This window comes from Eptesicus fuscus, chromosome 17, assembly GCF_027574615.1.
Source record: "Eptesicus fuscus isolate TK198812 chromosome 17, DD_ASM_mEF_20220401, whole genome shotgun sequence".
Taxonomy (NCBI): Eukaryota; Metazoa; Chordata; class Mammalia; order Chiroptera; family Vespertilionidae; genus Eptesicus; species Eptesicus fuscus.
In genome coordinates this window covers 56,899,937-56,923,845 of record NC_072489.1, presented here as the reverse complement: position 1 = coordinate 56,923,845, position 23,909 = coordinate 56,899,937, and the positions used below count along the sequence as shown (strand labels likewise).

Sequence of the window (23,909 nt, the reverse complement as noted above, 5' to 3'; positions counted from 1 at the left end):
AAAGCTACAAACTTATATGAGAAAAACGCCAGAATACCCCTTTTAAAACGAAAATTAGGCTTGCCTGAACGGAGAGGCATCTCCTGTTCTTGGGTAGTAATATCCAGAATGATAGAGGCCAGTTTCCTCAGGTTAATGTACAAATTTCCTGAGATACTGATAAAAAGGCTAATGAATTTATCTTTTTCTGAAACCGAAGAAGTAGATTCTACACCTCATATGGAAACTACTGCAAAATATCTTAGCATATTTTGAGCAATTAAGGGAGGCTTACTAGATGTTAAAAATATGATAAACAGACCAATAGAAGAAGCCACAGATCAATAGAAGAAAGTAGAAACCCATAAATAAACCCAATTACATGTGGGAACTGAACACATGTTAAAGAGAGCATCTCTCAAATCCACGGGTAAAATATAAACGTATTTTTTGGTGGTGTTAGGAACTTGGCAGCCACTTGGAAAAGTGGACTCCCTCCCCCACCCCCCACCCCCACTCCTCACAGCATTCACCCTAACACATTTCAACTGGATCTGGAGGCAAAAATAGAAATGTGCAAATGCCAGAGAAAGCAGGAGTGACTATAACCTGGAAATGAGAAACGCTTTCCTGTTTGGAACTCAAATTTGGAAGCAATAACATGAAAGATTGATAAGCAGAATGGCATACTTTTAAAATTAGATGGCACAAATCACTATAAATGAATTCAAGATAAACAGCACAGTGTGAGAAGATATTTTCAACTTTATTCATCATGGAGAATAACATGTGAAAATTGCATGTTGATCCCATTTCTCCCCTTTCAGATGAACACAGTTTATAAGCTTGACAAGATGGGGGGATGGGCACCCCGACAATGCTGGTGGGTGTAGAGAGAGTCACTGTCCCATGGACGGGGACTACACACCTCAGAAAATGGCATGAGCACACACCATGGCCTGGTGTCACACGTCTAGGAGTTTCCCTCAGCGACCAATGCCCTGAACTATGATCCAACATTGGCAAAAATGTAATGATGCCCTCATTGCTTACATTGGGAATATGAGAAGCCCCGCAGGGCGGAGGGTCACGTGGTCAGGAGGCTGGAGAGATGATGGGGGCTCTGTGCTGACATGAGGGATGGCCTGTTTGATTTTTTAAATGAAAATAATAAAAAAAAAAAAAACTAAGTGCAAAAGAGCGAACATAGTACATGATCGCTTATGTCACAAGTAGAAGCAGACATAGGGTAATTTTCTATTCAACCACGTACATATTTTACATTTGCATAAAACAAAATTAAGGGAATAGAACGACAAGCCATAGAGTTGAATCCAAACCAGAACTCCATGGACCCAAGCAAGTATACAGCAAATGTAGAATGAAACTCACACAAACAATTCAAATGTCTTATAAATAGCAAACGTTCAGTGTCCATGCTTCGTGGGATATACTCTGAGGACAGCGAGGGAACTGGGCCTTTCACTGGGCATGTTGGACGGGCTGATGACGCAGTGAGAGTGAAATCGCGTGTGTCGCAGCAGCGAGCGGATGAGCAAGTCATGGTGGACGACACTGGGAGGTGGCCTCACTGCGGGAGGGGGAGGGGAAATGAGAAAGGGAGGCGGTGTGGGGATGCTGGCTTTGAACCCGTGCCATCACTGCAGACCCATGGTTGCAAAGATGACGTGTTTAATTAAAACGTAACAATCCTTCTTTCTCTAGTGCAGTGGTCGGCAAACCGCGGCTCGCAAGCCACATGCAGCTCGCGAGCCGTGGTTTGCCGCTCTGTTAACTAATGAGTTTGCCGGCCACTGTCATATACTACCCTTTACCTCTTTGCACACAATATGCCACAATTGCCTAATCCTCACAGCTTCCAACTACACGGTAACATTTAGTCTAACAGTGGTCAGCAAACTCATTAGTCAACAGAGCGGCAAACCGTGGCTCGTGAGCTGCATGTGGCTCTCGAGCCGCGATTTGCCGACCACTGCTCTAGTGTAATGAAAGTATGTATGCATACGCTTGTATATATAACCTCCTCTATCTGTCCATTAAAAGAAATCGAGTTTCCTTAGAGAAATGGGTGACTCCGAGGCTGGAGAGGGAGAGCGCCCATGAACCTGGGCACCCCCACCCCTAGGACCCCTGCCTGGGCAAGCCCTTCCTCCCCTGGCTGTGTGCTCCTTCTTCAGTGCCCAATCGGGGTTCCTCAGGGACATGCCCCTTCCCCGAGCCACACTCCCTAAAATATGCTTGTAATATTGTTGGGCACGAATCCACTCACTCAGCTCGCATTGTACACCAGCTCCATGACACACGATGTTTATGTGCTCATTACAAAAATGTTTATAGCAAAATAAAATGAATATTTCAAAAGGAGATTATGCATTTAATAATTTCTGTGCCCAAATTGTCTAGCACTGGCATTTTCCAGCAACTGTGGAAACGGGACACATGGGCCTCCCGTTGGAGAAAGCTCCCTGGGGTCCTGCAGTGCCACGGCCTGCAACCCACTCCTGAGTCCCCTGTGGACAGATCACCCGCCGCGAGCCATGCTGCTTCTTCCTTTTCATGCACACATGCACACACATGCACACGCATGCACACACATGCACCCTTACTCCCGAGTGTTTCTCACTGTAAGGGGCACATTTAACCCACACGGCTCAGACCACCCAGCATCAAAGCACGTCCCACGTCCGTGGTTCCAGTGGGGCTGTGGCCCTGGGTCCCGATGGCCCACACTGGGCCCCTGCTGCCTCCACCTCCAATCCAGCCCTCCCCTCCACCCAGCCTGGCCCGGCCTCTGCTGCCGACCTGCCCAGGCTACACGCACTGAGTGCCGTCCAGGTGACTGAGGACAGCAGAATCAAATCACTGGGTTGGTTAGGACAACGAGGCCCCAGAGCGACAGGTGACTGAGCAGAGAACGGCTCTGACCCTGTAGGAGAGGCCCGTGCGGATGCTCCCCGGGAAGGCTGACTTAGGTCCCTGCTGAGCAGGTGCTCTGGCCGGGGTCTCAGCCCCCAGTGATGTTGTTGGAAGGAAGGGTGGCATGTGTCCTGCAAAGCCAAAGGGACCTCTGAGGCCCCGGAGGGCTGGCACCTGAGCCGTCTAGAAAGAGAAGGAGGAGCCCATGGACACAAGTTTCCACCGTGGCCGGCCGGCCCCTTGGCGTGCTGTGCATGGGGTCAGGCAGCTTCAAGGGGCAGGGCCTGCACGGCTGTGTGACCCTGACCTTCAGACCACGCCCTCCAGCTTCCTGCCAATGCCCAAGGCTTTTCTCCAGAATTCCACAGCCCATCCTGTCCTGCGGGTGACATCCCCCCAGCACGTCTTCCTAAAGACCTGTCACAGGCAGAGCAGGTCCTCGACCCCCCACCAGCCAGGTGGCTCTGGAGGCCGGAGCTGGAATCCATCACCAGCACTCTCCCTCTACCCCCAGCAACAGGCAAACACAACCCTGACCTCAGGCTGGGACCCCGAGAGTCAGTCTGGGACCCCGTTCCCCCCTGAAGGGCCTGGTCATGAAGCAGGGAGCTCAGCAAGGCCTGGCTGCCGAACAGTTGGCCCTCACCGTCCACCGGAAACCCGAGCTGGGGTCCAGGGCTGGGGGCTGCAGCCTTCTCCCGCGCCCTCACTTCAGGCCGACCGGGAGTTCTCACTGTGTTTCTCTTGCAGAAAAAAAAAAGTCTTTCCATGAATCAAACTTTTATACATCTCTGCTGAGGCTATCAACAAGCGTTTCCAAAGATGCAAATCCCTTTGTCCTCCTCTCATTACTGGGCCTTCATCACAGATTTATATGTCTAGGTCCTGAGCCCCCAACAGGACGGGAGGCCGCTGACCCGGAGCAGTGGGGCCGGGCCCGGACGACCCAGGACGCAGCTGCGCCCCGAAGGCCGTGCCCTGGTCGCAGGTGCTGAACTTTGTCTTCCCGGGGTGAGCCCAGGTGTGGGCCCCTCACCCACATTTTATCTCCATGGAAACAGGTCTACCCCGCACCGTGGCAACCTAACCAGCCCATGAGGATTAAATCAGAAACAATGAGAAACGTGGAACCGGTCGCTGCGGGGGGTGTGGGGTGTGAGCTGCCTGCAGGAGGCAGCCCGGGCTGGGTATCACGCGGCATCTCTTCCCAGGAAGCTCATCAGCTCCGCGCCCTAAAGACGCAGTCCGGGCTCTCACCCTGGCACCCAGCCGGCTCCCAGAGAGGCTCCTCGGCCCCATGGCGGCCGTGGGGGGAAGGGTGTCCCCATCCAGACCCCTCCCCCTCTCTCTTAATTACTTCTAGTGTTGATTTTTTAAAAAGAATAGTTTATTGATTTTTAGAGAGATGAAGGGAGAGGAAGAGGGAGAGAGAGAGGAATCCATGGGAGAGCACAACATCAATCGTCTGCCTCCTGCACGGCCCCCACCAGCGATCAAGCCCGCAACCTGGGCGTGTGCCCTGACTGGGAATCCAACCCGCAACCTTTCGTGGTCCGGGACGAAACCCAACCCACAGAGCCAGGGCCAGAGCTTTCTCTCTTTATGTCACAGCCACTGGGACAGGGGCTTCCCCGCTCTGAGACCCCTGGCAGGAACCAGAGTCCAGGTGCCCGAGACGCAGGAGATGCCCAGGTGTGAGCCGACCTGCAGGGGGCGGGGGGGACGGAGAAGGCTGGGCCTCCTCTGCCAGCATCAACCCAGGTGCCCACCTCTTCGGGGTCTGACGTCAGGGAGGACACCCAAGGGACCCAGCTCTAGGCCTGGTTCCTGGTGTACCAGGAGGGTGCCTGGGGCCCGTTATTCTCTCCCCACGTCTGTGCTTTTGGAAAATTCCATCATGCAAACCTCTGAAAGGCCTAGTTCCTCCCAGATCTTCATCTCGTTTGAGCACAGGGAAGCCTGGTTCTCAGACAAGGAGGGACAGAGGCTCAGAACGTGCGGCGTCTCAGTCACCTTGCCTGCCCCCCAGGGTGACACCTGTTACCCCACGTCAGCCGCACCCCCTCCTGGGCGCTCGCACGCTGTGGCCCCGGTCTCCCCACACTGGGTCTCAGACATGGATCTCCACCAGGTCGGCCACGGCCAGGCAGGGGCCATTACTCACCCACCAGTCCCAGGCTGGCTCCTTCTCCGAGCTCACGGGCTCCCCGCTAAGGACTCCTCTGAGCCTGTTGGCAGCGCGACCTCCCACGTCACCAGGCTGGTCTGGGCCCCTCGCCTCTCTGTCTGTGCTTTCCAACACCTGCTGTCTGCCTGGTGCCAGGACTGCTGAGGAGGAGATGGAGGTATGAAATATGCATGAAGCTTTCAGCAAGGCCGCCCCCGGACCTCGTTCCCTCCCGGGAGCAGCCGCCACCGCACAGCCCCCACGCGGCCACCAGTGGCCAGGCCACCGACCGAGCGATGCCCCTGGGCCCTCTCCAAAGCCCTCCAACCAGGAGCTCCAGGCGGGGAGGAGCCGCAGCAGCGGGGGCCCTGCTGCACCCTGACTCTGTCCTGACCATCACCCCCTCTCTGGGCTTCCTCCAGAGCCAGGGTGAGGGATCAAGCAAAATCCGTGAGGGAGGGTGCCTCCTAACGGGAGGGGGAGCCGGCCGCCTGGGTGAGGCCTCAGAGGCTGAGACAGATCCAGGGCTCCTTCCGAGCGGTAGGGACCCGGCTTCAGGGACCCGGTGGCAGACAGGTGGGGTCCGGCCTCTGGACGGCCCCATCCTGGAGGAGCGCAGTAAGGGATGGCCCGGCTGCCTACGTGGCTGAGGAGCGACACAGAGTGACTCCGTAAATGACCGGTCGTGGGTGGGCTGGGCTCTGAGCTTTCTGAGCAGAAGAAACCAGTTCTGTCCCGCTGCTGTTCCCTCCGACACAGGTGATGGCTAACACCTGGGACAGGTGTGTGAGTCAGGGCTCAGCCCAGCCGCAGGCCCGCGGAGGCTGGCAGGGCACAGGGGCTGGGCCTGCAGGGGGACGGGACCACAGGACTGGGGGATGGCCTCCATCCTGGACCACACAGGTGTGCTGTGCACCCGCGGTGCCTGGCCCGGGGACAGGGGAGCTGAGGGAAGGAGCCCGAGCAGCTGCCGGCACCCCCGGGGGGAGCCAGCGGGTCTGTGACCAGGACACCCTCCCCCGCGTGGGTAGGGACCCCTCGTGGAGCTCACCCTGTCCCTGTCCTGTGTTCTCAGCCCGTGGCCAAAAGGGACGTCCAAATCCTAAATATTTTCATGGACATTTGTCTCCTGCGAAAATCGTGGAAGTGAACACAGCTAAGAGGCTGACCCCACCCCCGCCCCCGAGATATTTTCATTATATGATAAGGATTTAAATGGATTTTAACCACCTCCCCAGATAGTTCTGCTTAAATGTTTTAATTTTAAGACCTTCCTGGCTTCATACATTATACGGTGCATAATCAGGCGGTATATTCTCTCTCCGATCTCAGCCTGAGTCATAAGAAGATGGGATAATAATACCTCTGTCGGGTGATTAAGTACAGCAATTGGGGCGAGGCCGGCCTCCTCCCAGCTCCAGCTGCCTGGGGGCCTCTCCCTCCCCTGCCTGCCATCTCCTGACCTCCCTTCCCCACCCTTCGGCCCCACGGGCCCAGGTACCGGTCACTCCTGGGGCAGCCCAGCCGGACCAAGACGCGCTCTCTGGGATAAGGGTATGGCGCACGTGGCATCGATCAAGCCTGCTCTGTGGCTCACCTGGCCCTGCTCACCCTCAGCCCCCGCAGGACGGGGAGGGCTGTTTGGAAAGAGCGGAATCTGGTCTTCAGTTTAAAGACCAGCCCAGGCTCGGCCGCCGGCGCCAGGCTCTCGGACCCCACGTCTCTGTTTTAAGCAGCGCTGAGCGTTGCCCGCCCTGGAGAGAAACGGGGACAGGTGTGCTAGCTCCGAGGGCCTGGGCAGGTGACTTCTGCCGCCTGAGACCTGGAGGGCATAGGACCGGAACTCCTGAGGGCCCACGTACCCCGGAGGAGATAAGGGGGTGCAGGGAGCACTGAGCTCAGAGCCGGTCCTGGCTTAACCTCCCAGCGTGACTGTGCGGGGTCTTGCTGAGCAGTGGTGAGAGACCAGGGCCCCGAGGCCACTTGCTTGCATTCAGCCCGATCGCTCACTGCCTCTCTTTGACTCAGTCTGTCCGTCTGTAAAATGGGGCAATCTTGGCTGCCCTGTGGGTTCCTGCGAGGAGCACAGGAGTGAGCAGCCTGTGGAGGCAGGAAGCAGGGAAATGTCTGGCAGAGGTCCGAGTTGAGGACAGCGGAGTGCCATTGTCGCCTTAGGGCCATTGCACCCAGGCCAGCACGGTCCACTTCGCCCCTCTGCCTTCTCTGCACTCGCTGCTCCCGGAGGGCAGGGCTGTCTCTCCATTGCTGCCCCTGGAAGAAGCCGGGCTGCGGCCTTGCTGGGGCTCAGTGTCTGCTATGGCCAATTGCCACATGCGACCTGTTGTCCTGCCCCCCTCCACCCCCCGCCCAGCTAGAGACGAGGGACATTGGCAGGGGACTCAGCAGCAGTGACCCCTCTGGACAAAGGATGCCCCACATCAGGAACCCAGGCTTTGCTGGCCAGGCCTTGTGGCCACCAAGGTCAGGCCGACCTCGGAAATCAGCTCCGGGAACCGTTCCCTGCCGGCCACCCCACCGAGGCCACCAACAGGCGGAGTGGACACGGATGGTGTGGACGCGGTCGGATCACTGGGCCGTTATGGGCCATTCCATTCCTAAAATATGGCATCAGTTGCAAAGCGATGATGCCTGTGGCAAGAAATATTTATCGTGTGTAGGACCATAATAAATATTGCTTTTATATCCTAAATAAAACAGAAAAATCCTGAATGCTTTGCGGGCCCCTTTTATGTCTTCCCATTACGGCCCCGGTCCAGTGGTTTAGCCAAAATTTAGTGGCGGTGAACATGAGCTACAGTGACACGCTCCCCGACGCCGGGCAGCCGCCACCGCGTGCCACCGCTGTCCTGGAGGGACCCCGCGCTGACCGAAACCGTCGGACGTGCAAGGAACAGCTCCTGGAAGCCGGGAGATGGCCGCTTCATGCAGCACGCTGATTCTGCACTGGGAGGCCGACTGGATCAGGATTCCTCTTTTCACATCCCTACGGGCAGGGCGCTGTGGGGAGATAAGGTGAGTGTGCAAACGCGTGTGGCTCCAGAGAGCACCTCGCCTGGGCCAGTCTGAGCCACACATCCGGGCTTTGTGTGAACTGCGCGTGTTGCCGAGGTGAGGAAGGTGGGAGGGTGGTAAAAAGCATCCCTTCCTCCGCACGCTTTGCCAGAAGGTGACTCATGGTAAGGAGCACATGGGACGCCCCCATCCGAGACCTCACAGGCAGAGTTAGGGGCCCACAGTGGGCACACCCATCGCGGGTGGACACGGCAATGAGCCAGCAGCGCCGCCCACGGAAGCCCGCGCCAGCCCGTGCTGCAGGTGCAGAAGGGATTCTGTCCTCTCCTGTGAGCGGCCGCCTGTTCCTCTTCACGGCCCTGACTCCTGTCTCCGAGAGCTGCAGGTCGTCCCCTGAAGGACCGTCCCCACGGGGCCGAGACAGGGCTGAGATGGGGCCCAGGAAGATGACTTGATGACAAGGAGCTCAGAGAACAGACACGACCAGCAGCAGCGAGGGGCACGTGGGAATGGAGGCATTCGGACGCTCCCGGGAGGGACTGTGAGCAGGGGGTGGCGACAGAAGGCGTAGAGAGGGGACTATTTGGAGCCACACTTGAGCACCAGGTACCACCACAGGCTGTTTGCATGCACGTGTGCACACACCACACACACATGTGCACAACACACACACATGGCTGCCGGCTCACCATTTTGCTCTGCCCCCATTCAGTTCTGGGAACTCCATGCTCGGGCGCTGGTCACACCGAGGGGATGTTTTTCTTGATAATCCAACATATTCCCCCCCCCCCACCCCCGGAAATGAAAACGTTTACAATGTCTGCTCACTGCCACCAGCCAGCTCACCTCACTTTGCTCCCCTGGACGCCCCGTCCTGCTGCCGTGGCAGGAGATGGGGTCGGACTCCTGTTACGGGACAGAGGACAGAACATGGGAAAAAAAGTCTGGTTGGCCAGGGCCTGTCCCCCGCGAGCCCCGTCCTGTAGATTACTAGGTCACAGGGGTCACGGCAGCTCCCCTGCACCCCTCCTCTGAGGCCTGGGTGGCCAGCAGCTGAGGACACAGGGGGCTTTCCCGGCCCCTAGAGGGGGTTCCAGCACAGCAGCAGCCAAGCAGCCATGACATCCCTGCCACTTGCTGAGAGCAGAGGCGCCTTCTCCGGCGAGGTCTGAACCTCTGTCTTTTCTCTAATATATTGATTTCAGAGAGGAGGGAGAGAGAGAAACATCAATGAAGAGAGAGAATCATTGATCAGATGCCTCCTGCACGCCCCTACTGGGGATCGAGCCTCAACTGGGCATGTGCCCTGACCAGGAATAGAACCCCGACCTCCCGGTTCATAGGTCAATGCTCAACCACTGAGCCACACCTGCTGGGCGGGGAGGCACTTTCTGTAGAGGCTCCTCCGAGCCCTGGGGGTCATGGCTGCTTCTTAGGTCAGCTACCCCCGTCTGCCACCGTCTCTGTCCTTCCTGGCCTTAACATGAATCCATCACAGTTAGTCTTCTTTCCACGGAACGTCCCTGCTCAGATCACAAGGTGGTTTCTAGTTCCCGTTAGACCCTGGCTGATGGGAGTGGGACTGGCTTCCCCGGGGGCAGCCTCCTATAAACCAGGAGGTCAAGGTTCAATCCCCAGTGATGCCCTAGAAGGCACCCCACTGGGCCCCGGCCTTCCCCTCAGCCATGGCCCAGAACCGCACAGAGAGTGACCTGGGGACAGTGCTGGCATGAAGACCAGGGCACAGCCCAATGGAGGGAACCCAGGTGTGTCCTAATCTGTGTGGTTGTGGGGACTGACGGAGAGGCAGGCGGGGAGGTGGTGCGACTGTGGGCCAGGGACAGAGGCCGCGTCTCTGAATAGACACTCCCTGCCCCTGGGACTGAATAGGTGGGCGCCCATCACTTAAAGAACACGAGTCATTATCCGGGGTTTTATCCCGCGTCATGGTATGTGGAGAAGGAGGAGTTTTGCTTGAGTAGGATACAGAGAGCCCACATGTGCCATCACAAATGTTTTTGTGAATGTTTCAAAACAGAGTACCTTCAGTCGTCACACAATTTTGCTGCTTAAGGTTGTGTCGGAAGACTCAGCCACAAAAAACACACTGGTTTAAAATATTTATTAATTTAAAAATTTTAAATTTTTTTTCTATACAAAGATGATGAGAAAAGTCCCATGCACACTCTGGGCATACAATAAAAATAACTCAAACGTTATTGGATGGTTTTGTACAAAATAATTCTTTTTCGGTGGGACCTCCGACAGGCAGTGCAGCCCCCTCTCCGGGCCGGATGTCCCGGGAGTATGAGGTGATTACCCTACGACACCTGGGGGTGTCCCCCACCCCCGTCCCTGTGCCCTGGTGTTCACAGATGTCACTATGACGAATGATAAAGTACCTATTGCTACTACGCAGGAAACTAGACCGAGACGTGAGGACACTTGAGTGAGGCGGGCCCCGGCTCCGGGAACTCCTGGGGTCCCGCAGGAACTCACGGAGGTTTGCAGGGAAGTTGCAGAGAGTCAGCTCAACTCGGGATGGTTTCAGATGGCCCACTTCTGCCGAGTTATCAACCTGCAGTGGGTTTAGCCTCTGTATATATTACAAGTCATTTGCATAATTGAAACAACCAAGGGATCCACATGGCATGGCAATTAGAAATGCATCAAACTCTGCACCTTGTACAAAAAGCTTCAATATGAAACAGTAATCCTCTGAGAACTGAGCCGGCCCAGGAGGCCCCCCCCACCGCTGTGCAGCCTGGGCCTCCCCCACCGCCCCACCCCTTCCCGCAAAGCTCAGTCTTATTGCATTTTCCACACACTCATCTCATTTTCCGCAGCCTGAGTCTGTTTTCCTTGTCCCGTTTCTTAAGCATAAGGATGAATTGGTTGAAAAAGTGCTCTTGGTCCTTCCTTTTTTGAACAAGTCGAAATCTCTGGTCCCGGCCATACTTCTCGGCAAACTCCTTAAATGTGGTCCTGGAAAGCAAGAGGGTCGTGGTAAGCCCTTCCCTGAGCCGAGTCCTGGTGTTCCAGAACCGTGCCCGCCGGCCGTGCCTGAGAGGGAGGGCACCCCTTCTCCCAGGGCCAGCTGCAGGGAGCGGGGAGTTTGGGGGGATCAACAGGCTAGAGGGAACAGCTCTGGGCCTCCAACAGCTGACCCACCTGCTCCCCACACTGGGCTACTCCCACTGGGGCTGGCAGGGTCCTGACCTACTTTCACTTGCAGACCGACCCCCCCATCGGCACATCCAATGGCCTCCAGAAATGAGCCTGGCCTCCCTGCCTCTCCGACCTCCTCGCTCTGAGCCCGCTACTGCCCACCTGCCCCCATCATCGTTTCTTCTTCCGTCCCTTGCTCATACCAATCACCAACCTGCCACGGGTCTTGGCATCTGCTGTTCCCTTGCCTGGCACACCCTTCCCTTATTTCTTCACTCATCATTTAAAGCCCACTCATCATTAGGCATCAGGCTGACCATGTTTTCCTCGAGAAAACGCTCCCTATCTGGAGGGCCAGAGACCTGTGCGTGGCTCTGGCATGACCTTCGTCAAGGTTACGACCTCCATAAGCCTCCATCGTGCGGTTTTACCCGACCCTCCCTCACGGGGAGGAAACGCCATATTGGCTTTGTTCTCCATTGGACATCCTGAAGGGCTGGCCCTGTGGCCGGGTGTAGTGAGCACCCAGATATTGATGGACTGAACCCGTAACTGCCAGGCCAGGGAGTCCCTGTGAGGTCACTGGAGAGGGGTCATGGGACCTTCGCCAGCACGGGGTCCTCAGGGCTTTCGCTCCTCCCAGGCCTGGACCTGAAGCTCAGGAGCAGTGACAGCTACGGAGCGGCCGAGGCCCCGGGGCCGCGTGCGGGCGTTCAGACCTGCCTCCCTCGGAGCCTGGCGGGGTGCTGGCCTGAATGGGTAGGGCTCCTGGGGTGCAGGGGAAAGCTCCGCCTTGGTCCAGGGGCACCTCTAGGCCCCCCCTCCCCCGCATTCCTGGCGTATTTCTCTCCATACCTGGGCGACACCTTCGACTCCTCTAGAAGTTTTCTGAATTCTTCTTTGGCTAGCAGCAATTTGCTTTTCTTTTCCTTGTATTCCTCTTTTATCCTCGTCTTGACAAACTGTTCAAATATCTGCAAGCACACACAAGAGAAAAGCATGAGGGGGCTGCGTCTCAGACATGCAACCGTGTGTTTCAGACACGACACGGGAGAGCAGGACGGAGGCGAGCCTTTCTCCTCACGGGCTGCAGCTACAAGCCACGGCCCTTGGAGGGGTCACTGCCCAGGACGCCACCTGCTGGGTTCCCCCCGGGAGGCAGCATGCGGCCCCTGCGGGCACCGTCCCTCGGACACCCAATCGCCGGGGAGTGACGGGCTGTGAAGAGCCGGCAGTGTGGACGCCCAGCCCTGAGGCCACCGCGAGTCTCCCCTTGGGTCTCGGGGAGCAGCCTGCAGCCCGTCCCGCCAACTCTCACATCACAGCCAGGAACACGCCGAGGACGCGCTCTGCTCTAGTCCATTCTCATGGCAACGCAATTGTCTTTGAGTCAGTGCGGCACCTGGCTCCGCCCACTCTGGCCTCCAGGGAGACCCACCGGTGAGGGTGGGCTCAGGGACCCCCTCTCCCCGGGGTGTGTTGGAGGCTCCAGGTCACCGGTGCGGGTCGTCAATACGGAAAGGACCAGGAGGAGACCTGACCCGGACACCGGCTGCCCGAGTTTGACAAGCGGTGTGTTTGGAAGCCCCGCCCGCCCTGGAAGGCAAATCCCCTCAGGAGCGGGGACGGTCTCTCTGGGGCGCTGGGGTGGTCCGCCCTTCGGTAGATTCAGGTGGCTCCTGGTTCTAACATCAGGAAGAGGGTCGTTCCAGATGCTAAAGCCGCAGCGGGCAGAGCAGGGCTGTTGGTTGCCCATGCCCTCCAAGCCTCAAGAACGTGAAAAAGAACATCAGCTGAAGGTGTGTGCGAAGACAAATAAAAAGATGCATGAAAATCCCACATGAGACCCTATGAGGCCAATAGCGGGCAATTCTGTGCCATTCCATCCAGTGGCCCTGGCGGAGGGCGGACTTCAACGTGGGGGACCGGGACGGGGAGGAGGGGACCGGGACGGGGCTGAGGGGACAGGATGGGCTGACGGACGCTGCGGCTTGTCTCTGGTTCCGGATTCCGTCCGTCACAAGCCTCTGGGATTAGACACACGGAATGCTGGGAGCCCCCTGCAGACTCAGCAGCAGAGACTCCACGCAGGGGACTTAAAGGGAGAACGCGCGCATGTGGACCACGTCGGGATGTGACTGGCTTATTCCCCCTTGGCGGCAGGTGGTGGTGTAATCTCTCCGGTTGCCCGGTATTTTAGCTCATCCAGAAGGTGAACGCGGGATATTATCCAATCAGGAGCGTGCGGCCCCGTCCTTCCTGGGAATCCTCCTCTATTGATTGTAAATCTGGAGAGAGAGCCTGGCCCTCTCTCTGCCCAGAGCCGTTTATCCACCTGATCAGGTGCTCCTCTTCCCTCTCCCTTTGCTCTGCCGCTTTATTTACGCAGCTGCCACTTAATGTCGCCGGTTTTGTCCCTCCTTAGCAACTGGACCAGTTTTATTCAGAGTGGGGTATGGCTTTTCCACAGAGACCCTGCTGGCTCTCGTCCCAGGATGGCATGTTTTAATGTAACAAGATGAAACACCACGCGTTACCATAGAAACGGGTCTGTTTGCAGGCCCTTGACCCCCTGCTCCCTGTCTAGGCTCACCCGCTTCCCCTCCGCCGCCCCAAGAGCCTTGGGGTTCGCCACAACCACGCCGCGGACGGGAGGCCCCTCACAGACTCCGAGTTGGATGCTTCCATTCGTAAACAGGACTGTGTGTTTTGAGTGGGGCCCAACTGTCGTTCCCCCATCAGGTCAGCCTCAGTTCCACGCCCCCTGGACTCTGCCGCCTCTCCCCTGGAGTGGGGCGGTCTCTCCTGAATGCTGGCGTCTACCATCTGAGGACTCCCGTGCCCAGTGCATCGGCCACCGGCTCCTGCCCTTCCTCCTCGGGCCTGGGGACCAAGCGCCAGTCCGTCAGGCCTCCCTGAGAAACGTGCTCCAGGCAAGCTACCCGCGATCCAGCCCTGTCCTTTGTGGGGACGTCCATCCTTTACGTAGGGACACTGTTCCCTGGGGCCTCTCCCGTCTCCCCGTTCGTACAACAGACCTTACATCTCCCTAACGCGGTCATCCAGGGCGAGCTCGGTAAGCAGGTGACAGGTTACCCTTCCTCCACACCCCGCCACGCACTGGCCACAAACTCCCAGGATGGAGCACCCGTCCACACCTCCCCCGGGCGACGGCATCTGTCCACCAGCCGTGCTCCCAGGCGGGTCATTCCGATGCCGCGTCCCCAGGCTGTCCCCCGGCCTTGCCCCCCCCCACCCCCCACCCCCGTACCTGTTTCCGTTCCTCAGAGTTCAGCAGGAGGTAGCGGGGATCAAACACGACCTTATGTAGTTCTTTCTCCCACGTAGAAAACGCTGACACCTGCAGGGGCGAGGCAACAGAGTCGCTGTTAGCACCTGTGCTGAGCCTGCAGCCCGCTGACAAGGTCACGGGCCAAGGACAGCGTCCAGGCCGCCGGGGCGGGGGGCGGTGCTGCCTGAAAGTGTTAGACGCGTCGAACTTCTAAGAAGTCAATGCTGAGAGCGTTAGGAAGTTTCACGTCTACTCTCCTGACCCTATTTCTTCCCCGGACATCTTTCAGGGCCACGCGTCTCTGACCCGAAGCCCCGTACATCCTTGGAGCTGTGACACGCTGGACTGTCACAGCTTGAAGGGAGAAAGGGCATCGTAAAACTTCAGCACGCGCAGCCCAGGGAGAGGCCACACCCTGCAAATAGTCTGAGTTGAGTGTAATTTTAGTTGATTTTTCACTTTTTTTTCCTTTATTGCTTTTTAGAGAAAGAGGAAGACAGGGATAGAAAGATAGAAACATCAACGAGAGAGAAACATCACTGATCAGCTGTCTCCTGCACGCCCCCTACTGGAGATCGAGCCTGCAACCTGGGCATGTGCCTTGATTGGGAATCGAACCAGTGACCTCTTGGTTCCTGGGTTGATGCTCAACCGCTGAGCCACACCGGCCGGGCTTAGTTGATTTTTAACCCACACTTAACCCTTTTTGAGGTGGGTTCTATTTTTTTCAACTAACTATTTTATTTGGCAATGGTTTAAGGTTTACAGAGAAGTCACAAGCATATTGCAAAGTCAGCATGTACCCTACACCCAGTTTTCCATATTGTCAGCTTCTTCACATTCTCTCGATTCTTCTACACGACTGCTCACAAAAGTCCACACTGCACTCAGAGGTCTTTAGAGTCCACCTCATTCTCCCTTCCTGCCCCAGGCTCCTACCTAGGAACCACGTGACACTTAGTCTGTCTCCTGTGGGCCCTGCCAGGGACTCGGTGTCACATAACTCACTCCACCGGTTTGCTGACCCTCTTCGGAGTTGTAGATGCGTAATAAAATACATTTTAAAAAAATTATCAGTATATCATCCTTGCCTTTGACAAAATCTACAATCTGTGAATATCTGAGATGAGCCACATCGACAGCGACTGTAATTTACGGCGATAAAACAGGCGTCGTCACACCTCCGGGCGGCCAAGCTAACCTCCTGCAGGGCCTGAGCAGTCGAGAGGGTGGCCAGGGCATGGGGCCCAGGATGGAGGTGGGAGCCAGAGAGCACGACATAGGGACTCTCAATGGCTCGTTACAATCAGTCCCATGATCGCCTCTGATAAATGCCCAGTCTCCCAGGTCTGTGTCCCCACAGGTTGGACGGCAAGTCCCCCCGATGGGGCTGGCTGAGCGCTTCTTGGGGCCATTCTCAGCCCCGAGGGGCCCCGGGGTCGTGGGATGCAGCCTCCCCCACTGTGGGCTGTGCTGGCCGGTGTCCCCTCGCCCCTGCAGCCGCCATCCTCTCCTGCTGGCGACGGTCCTCTGGCGTCACTGTGTCGGAGTGGCTGTCTGTTCCCTGCCTTTGACGTCCTCTGGCGTCACTGTGTCGGAGTGGCTGTCTGTTCCCTGCCGTTTCTCCAGCGGAGACACCAGAGCTGGCGTCTACAGCACGGGCACAGGAGGAGCGGCAGGGCCCACTTCCCACCCGACAGATGCCACCGCCAGAACGTGGCCACATCGGGCAGGGCCAGAGGTCACCGTGGTGGCTGGCTGGCACAGCATCCCTGTGTGGCACCATCTGCACCTGCAGATGCCACGGCTGGAGGGAGGGCAGGCGGAGGGAGGCTGCAGCTCAAGGTCGAAGCTGGTACCGTCTGCAGCCCCTGGGACCGGCCCTTCCTTCCACGGCTGTTTCAACGCCGCTTCGTGGAAACAGCCTCGTTTGGAAGCCCCGGCGTGTTGTGTCAGAACGAACAGCTTCGTCATCTGCCTCCTGACCAGCCGAGCACTGAGCTGTCCGCACAGAGGACAGAGGTCAGGCCCTCACCAAAACCCCCCGGGGGTGAGCAGGCCATGGGGGTGGGGTGCACAGTCTTGAGCACAAAGGAGCCAAGTCACGGATGAAACGGCTCCGCCTCAGTCCCAGCATCACCAGAGCCCGTCCGAGCACTGAGCAAAGGGCCGCCGTGGCCGCTGGGGAGAGTCCGTTCTGGAGGAAAATGGATTCCGTTTAAGTAAAGTGTCTGAGAGGTCAGCTCTGGCTAAAGGTGAGATCGTGTAAGTCCCTTAGCGCCCGATGCCGGCGACGGTCCCCTCAGACCTGGGCAGGCAGGGGCGCCTGCGGGAGGCAGACGCTGCTTTTACCTTCAAAGCCAAAGGCTATTTTGAGCCTTTGTCAATCCTTGGATCCCAGAAGAGGCCAGGGACTTAAAGACAGGAGGACAGGCAGGAAGATGGCCAAGGACGACTCGCCAAGTTCTGAATCGCAGGATCGATGGTCTGCCTCCGGGGGAGGGGGGCAGACGGGAGGGGGGTCAGTGCCGTCTGGCTCACTCGGTTAGAGTGAGAGGCTGGGGCTCCCCTCTGAGCAGCTGGGAACCCCATCCTGGCTCCGTGTGCATCTGTGTGACTGTCTGCACCGCCCTCCTCATCCTCGTCACCTCCTGCCTGACTGTATCGGGGCCCAGCCAGAGCTGCTGCTGCCTCAGCGCCGGACCATGGCACCGGGGTGCCCAGGGCTCCGTAAGGGGCCAATCTCCATCTCAAACAAAAATCCAGTTCCTTCGGAAGTGAATGTTTTTTGGCAAATGTTATGATCCAACACGCTGTGCTGATGGGTGACCCATGGGCCACGGGCTCTCTCCCTGCCTGCCAACTCTGGTCGCCCCCGGTCTCGGGGGGATGGACCACAGGCCTCGGGCGGGAGGAGCAGGGCCTCTCTCACCTGGTGGAGGGAGGTGGGGAAGCAGGTGCCAATTCCTGAGGGGGCACCAAGGCCACGGGGGGCAGGCGGGCCTGACAGCCGCTTAGCCACACAGGAGACCCAGCGGCCCCTGAAGAAGATGCTTAAACATCCCTTTGGCCTGAGCACCCCACAGCCGCCCCGCCCCCCCCCCCCCCCTGCGCCCCGATGTTGCCAATTCCATTCTTGAGGAGCTGCCTGGCCATCCTTGGCCCTCCCTCCCAGCGCCCCCTCCCGTCTGCAGGCTCAGGCTGATCACAAACACTGTGCTTTGTAATTAGCACTCACACCATTACCCTCTTTACCCAATTTCCTGGAACGCTCGCCCGTGTCTTCTGGCTCTGGCGCGGGCGCTCCTGGCAATTACAGGCAGCGGGAGATGGACACCATCCAGGAGGAAGCAGACAGGCTGGCGGGTGAGGCTGTGCCCTTGGCGTGTCCTTGACAGTGAGACAGTGTCATCCTTTGAATTTTGGGGAAGCAGCCCCGAGACAGGGGCTTGGGTGCAGCCAGCGCACCTGGGAGGTGATTGCGGGCTCACGGAGACTGGCACGGGAAGAAGAAAGCCACGGGTGGTCCAGGAGAACATGCCGGAACCTGCCTGAGGTTGGTCTCCCAAGGACAGGGAAGTGGGGTTTTGCACCCCGGTCCCCACCCCTGCTGGGTTGAGCATGGCCCCCCCGAGATGCTTAATCCTGAATTTAGAGGTGGGAGTGGTCGGCCTGTGGAAAGTTCCGTGAGTCCAGGTGCGCCCGGTGAGCCAGGTTCCTGCAGGTGAAGCAGAGGGAAGCCAGGGGCCTGGGACACCCCACTGCCACCCCTTATCTCCCGGTGCTCCTAGTATTCTACTAATTCAGGGTTGTTGTTGTTGGTTTTCTATTCTGATGGATAAATAAAATTTTACACTCTTATTCCACCATATACATGGCTGATTTCATTGACTTTGAGGCTCTTCTCACACTCGGGGTCATTGTAACCCATCCTAGGAGCCCGGGGCCGTCTTCGCGAGCAGACCCTAATGCTAACGGAGAGGTGACTGTCTGAAGAGCTGCATCCCAAAGGCCAGGGCGGCCCATCCGGGAAGGAAGAACCGCAGCAGAGAAGCCGGGAGAAAGCCTCATTCCGAGGAAAAGAACGAGGAGATTCCCAAAACGATCAACGGTAAACGCCCAGCTCCTCGCTGCCCGGCGCTGGCGGAGCGAGCTGGCCGCAGGGTCCCGGGACCTCAAGCATCGCTGCCCGGAGCGCCTGTGTGAGCGAGCCTGCTTCACAGCGAGCGGGGATGCTGGGCAAGGGCTCAAGGCTGCAGGGAACACGCCCTCACAGCGACCAAGATCAGCGGGGGGTGGGGGGTGGGGAGGGTACGACCAGAGCATCATTCAAAACAGCCCAATGGGAGATGCACTAAATAAAGGAAACGCAGGATTTCTGAACCGACAATTTATGCCTCATCGAAAAGTGTTTTCCAAAATTAGTATATTAGTATTTTTAAATGACTAAAAGGAGGAAACAGTATACAAGTTTATAAACTAGGTAAAATATTAATGTTTAATACATATATTTAAAATATTAATGTTCAGCTACATTTAACTATAGCATAGTTCACTGTTCATTATGCTGTGAGATCAAAGGCTCATTCTTGATACTTTTAAAAACTCTCTTAATAAAAAAAGGCTGGGAGAAAATGTACCCAGTGAATGCACTGACGGCCTCCTAGGGTGGCATTTCAGGGGGATTTTTCTTATTTATACTCTTAATATCGTGCACATTTTCTATAATAAGCATGCATTCCTTTAGAGCATAACTTTATTAGCGGTATTATGATGTGTCTTGTGAGATTCTGAAGCGTTGCCATAGGAACCCGAGGCAGATAAGCTTCCCAAAGAGCAGAGAGGCACCCTGTGGGGCAGACGTCACGGCGCCCACATCACTCCTCTCCCTCATGCTCAGGGCCACCTCCCTGCCACCGGTCACCTGCACCTGAGGGCGAGCGAGCCCTCACAGCACACGTGCTGGCCCAAGTGCCACGGCAGCCCCCGACCGCGACGCAGTTTACCCGTCACTCACAGGCAGGGCCCTCCTGCTGCTGGGAGAAGGCGCCAGCTGCCCCGTCAGCCCCAGGCCCCCCCCATATCGAGCCTCTGCTTCATTTGTACCAACTTCACCCCGACAACCTCAGGTCGGTGGCTGTCTTAGTGCCAGTGGAGACTGGGTGACGTCCTCATTCTGACACACTCGGAGCCAAACCCTGGGAGCTGGCCTGTGTTGGTGGCCTCAGGGTCACCGAGCCTCCCAGAGGCTGCCCACCGCCGGAAAGCGGGCCCAGGGTCACCCACAGAGGGGCCCCGCGGGGACCCCATGCGCCTGCAGCCCCGAGTCCCCGAATGAAGAGTGGGGGCTCCCGAGAGGCTGTTCCTTTCCTGGCTCCTGGGAAAGCCATACTTCCTTCTAAGGGGACGCCTTGCAGAAGGAAGAAGGTCCCCATAAACCGCTCTGAACGCATTTACCTACGTAGGCGGGATGAGATGAGTAACGTGTGGTTCTATTACACCGGCCCCTTTAAGACGCTGAGGTTTACAAGAAGGCTGGAGTGTGGTTCGCGTAGGGAGACAAAATAAAGACAAAAGCTTCCATGGAGCCATCAATTACGTGCTACCAAACCACAAAGCGGAGGCCCCGCCCCCACCTCAAACCGTGCCCCTTGTAAACTGGAAACCCACAGGACCTCGCCTCATTGCTCCTTAAGCACATGCCTTCCTGGACAAAGGCAATGAAACACCGTATTAATCACGCAGCTCATGAAAAAGTGACCTTTCTGCGCCTCATTGTTAAGCAACGAGAAATCTGACGGGCTCAGCTATAGCATCCTCATGGGCACGAGTCACTTAGGAAGTCTGCTGGCATGTTTTATAAAGTCAAAGTCATAAACTTGCTCTATGCCATCAGCAGTCATTCAGTCGGTCTTGGCTGCCCGTGAGGGCTTCCTCTGAACCGCCCAGGAGGCCTGAGGTCTGGGCTCGGGCTCCACCGCAGCCTCTCTCCCCGGAACTCAACCCCCGGGCTGGGGTTCTCCTTCGCCATGGCCGATGCTCAGGGGTGAGGATCTAAGGTCGGAAGGAGCCTCCCACCTCCGTGAGGCAGGGATGCTCTGGAAACCCCATTAGGAAAACCGCTCCACCAAGGCCACTGGGATCCATTCCCATGTAAACGCAGCCGGCCAGCGTCCCCGGGAAGGGAGAGGGGGGTCCCTCGGGCAGCCCTGAGCTCACGCAGGTCAGTGTGAATCGGGGCTGGGGGGTTTCCAAAGCAAAGAGATGCAGATGTAGATCTGAGTAAGATGAAGCCTCCAGAAATGTCGGGAGGCCCCGACGCTCCAGGAGCTGTGGCTCGCTCGGTAACTGGGCAACGTGAAGGGGGGCAGAGCATCAGACGGCAGCCAGGGCAGGGGCAGCGGGCAGGGCCAGGAAAGGGACCCCGTGCCAAGAGCGGAAGGAGGGGCGAGCAGGGCGGCCACCACAGCTGGTGGCCCGCGGTGACATTGGGTACTAGTCTCCAGGACCGTGAGGCCGGTCTGATGGCCCCAGACGAGCAACGCCATTGGATGGCAGGGAGGCGTCTCCGTCGCCATGGGCCTTGCACGGCTGACATCCCCCGGGAGGTCCAGAGAAGATGGCTGAGCGGGAAGGGGCAGGACGCCAGGCGCACCCTGAGCCCCGCCCTTGCCCTGGTTCTTTTCTTCCTGGTCGGAGGGACTACAGCCCTTTCTAAAATGAATGTGTAGCTGAATAGATGCATCTAGTTTTAAAATCACATCCTTAAAAAACAAAGAGCGACCTCCACCCACCAGGACCTCCTCCCGCGTGTTCCCGGCATTCCCTGCCTTGCGCCTCTGTGGAACTGGGTGGCGTGCTCATTTAGGGAAACCCCTCGCACCGTGGCTTTCAGTTCCCACGTCCGCGTTCCTTCCCAGTCCCCTGTGGCCTGGGCTGCGTTTTATTTGGGAGTGAATGGTCGGTAGAGGAAGTGAGGGGTACATGAAAAGTCCTGGTGCAAAGGAGGGTGGGTCTCCGGGGAGAGTGGCTGCGAGAACCCCCTTCTGATTCTTGAGAGCGGGGACCTTCTGTTCCCTGGTGCCCGCGCTCCAGCCCGGCTCTGCGGGGCCCTGCTCAGACCGCTGTTGTGGGGGAGCTCTCTTCCCAATGGCCCCGCTCCCCAGTTCCCACTGCCCCTGCCCCCGGGTGCTGACTGTGGGGAACTTGCTTTGGAATCCCCAAGGTCACCGAGAGCGCTCACTGCAATGGCCCTCGCCCACAGGGTCCCGTGGCTGCCTCCGCGCTCAGTCTCTTAGGAAGAAGTCCAATGGGCTCACCTGGTGTTTCAGCGCGTTCTCCGCCCACAGGCCAAAGCAGGACATCAAAGGCCCTGGGAGGGGATTCGATTATAACGTGTTTTCCCCCATTAAGTTCACATGGGATGAGTAGCCAACCGCAATGAAGAAATCTTGGAAACGAAAAACAGTCCGACGAACCCATAGCCGTGGAGACCCTACCTGGGTCAGGAAGCCCGGGGTGTCCCTCTGGGAGGGGCGGACCCCGAAAGCTGGCCGGGCGCCAGCAGGACTCTTAACACAGACAGGAGCTTCCTGGAAGTGATCTCCGCGACTGGGGGACGCGACTCGGTTCCTCGCTCCGAGAGCCGCCCCTGCGCCAGCGCTTACCCCTCTCTCCAGCAGCATGTCTCGGAAGTGGGTCACCCGCTCCTCCAGCGGCAGGAGGATCTGGGGCGGCAGCGTCCTGGCGCCCTTGTCCTCTCTCTCCGCCTCCTCTGGGCCAGGGCTCACGTGGCCGTCGGTCCTTTGGGGCACAAGACACAGAGAGTTAAACGCACCCCTTCTCGGCCTGCAAAGCCCTCAGAGGAACTCTTTGTCAACAAAGGCTTATTCTCGGAAACTCGTTTTAAATCCTGGTGCAGCCACCCCCGCAGAGGTGGAGGCGTCTGCTCTCGCCATGCAAACTGCTTTGTTGCATTTCGGGCGGAAAGCTGAGACCGAAACCCTAGCGGATGGGCAGCCGGAGAGGAGCTGGTGGAGGGGCACCGGAGGCCGAGCAGCCGCGGGCCCGCGGGGAAGGAAGCCGAGTGTCACCGCCTCACACATCATCGGGGTTCACACCTGGCTCCGTTTTTCAGGGAGAGGCCTTGGGTCTGTACAAACGCATGGAGGACGGTTATGGGGAAACCATTCTGTCACCCCTCAGGGTATGGCCCGTGTTGTCCTGAGTTCTAACCCAAAACGGAAGCTTCAGTGACAAGAGGGAGACCGGGACCCTAGGGTTTGGGGTAAAGTCCTTCACACAGTCACATCCGGGCTTTTTTTTTTTTTTTTTTTTTTAGAGAGAGTAGAATGGAGGGGGAAAGACAGAGTGAGACACATCGATTGGTTGCCTCCCACATTTGCCCTACCAGGGCTAGGGATTGAGCCTGCAACCGAGGTACATGCTCTTGACTAGAATCGACGCTGGGACCCTTCATTCCATGGGCCGACTCTCTATCCACTGAGTCAAACCGGCCAGGGCATGTCCGGACTTTCTGACGTACGTCTAGCATAGGGCTCGCCCCGGGTGACTTGCTCCTGGGACGCTGGGCAGTGTCCGGAGACATCTGTGGTGGTCACACTGGGGAGGTGCTACCAGCTCTTAGGAGTGGAGGTCAGGGGTGCTGCTAACCCTGCGATGCACAGGACAGCCCTCCTCGGGGACGGTGCGCCTACCTGGGGACGCGCAGGACGCCGGGAAGTCTGCACGACTGCATTTGGGGAGGACGAGATGGGGCCGTTCAAGGTCATATGGTCACTTAATGGCCAGGACCAGGCGCGTCCCCACCTTCCGACACCCTCCAAGTTCGTGGCCTTCCTACCCGTCTGTCCAGGGTATTGTGAGCATCCATTAGACCAAGGCAGGGGGGCTGCTAAGCATATTCTATGTCTCACAAGGGTTTTCACGCCCGAGGGTTGCGATAGGGAAGAATCCTACTAATGCAAAATGTGCAAAGAAAAGAAATGATTGCTCAGCCCATTAGGAAATCTTATTTATACACCAACTATTTCGGGAGAACGAACAAGCTTTGCTTCACAGGCGATTGTGTGGAATTTTGAAAAAAGAAAATTACCAGTGGATTTGCAATTGTGTATTCCAAAGAGTATAATTAGGATTTCTTCGTAATCGATTTTCATTGGTTAAAAATAGAAGAGTGGAAACAAGACTGGTACTGTTGTAACTTGAAACGAGATGAATAAGGCGCCAGGAGCTCGGCGCCGATCTCACGCTCAAGCTCACTCAACGAAATATGTGGTTCAGAAGCTCGGGGCCTTGCAGCCTGAGCTCTCG

At 57.4% G+C, this 23,909-nt stretch overlaps 1 protein-coding gene across 1 annotated transcript in view; it reads right to left on the bottom strand.

Moving 5' to 3' along the window:
• Positions 1-10,944: 10,944 nt before the first annotated feature.
• TCERG1L (transcription elongation regulator 1 like) overlaps positions 10,945-23,909 on the bottom strand; it is a 95,140-nt gene continuing 82,175 nt past the window's right edge. The window contains exons 9-12 of the mRNA XM_054729045.1: positions 22,244-22,379; positions 14,556-14,645; positions 12,140-12,258; positions 10,945-11,101 (exon numbers count right to left, since the gene is read on the bottom strand). Coding sequence (XP_054585020.1) covers positions 10,945-11,101; positions 12,140-12,258; positions 14,556-14,645; positions 22,244-22,379 — 502 coding nt within the window. The remainder of the gene's footprint in view (positions 11,102-12,139; positions 12,259-14,555; positions 14,646-22,243; positions 22,380-23,909) is intronic.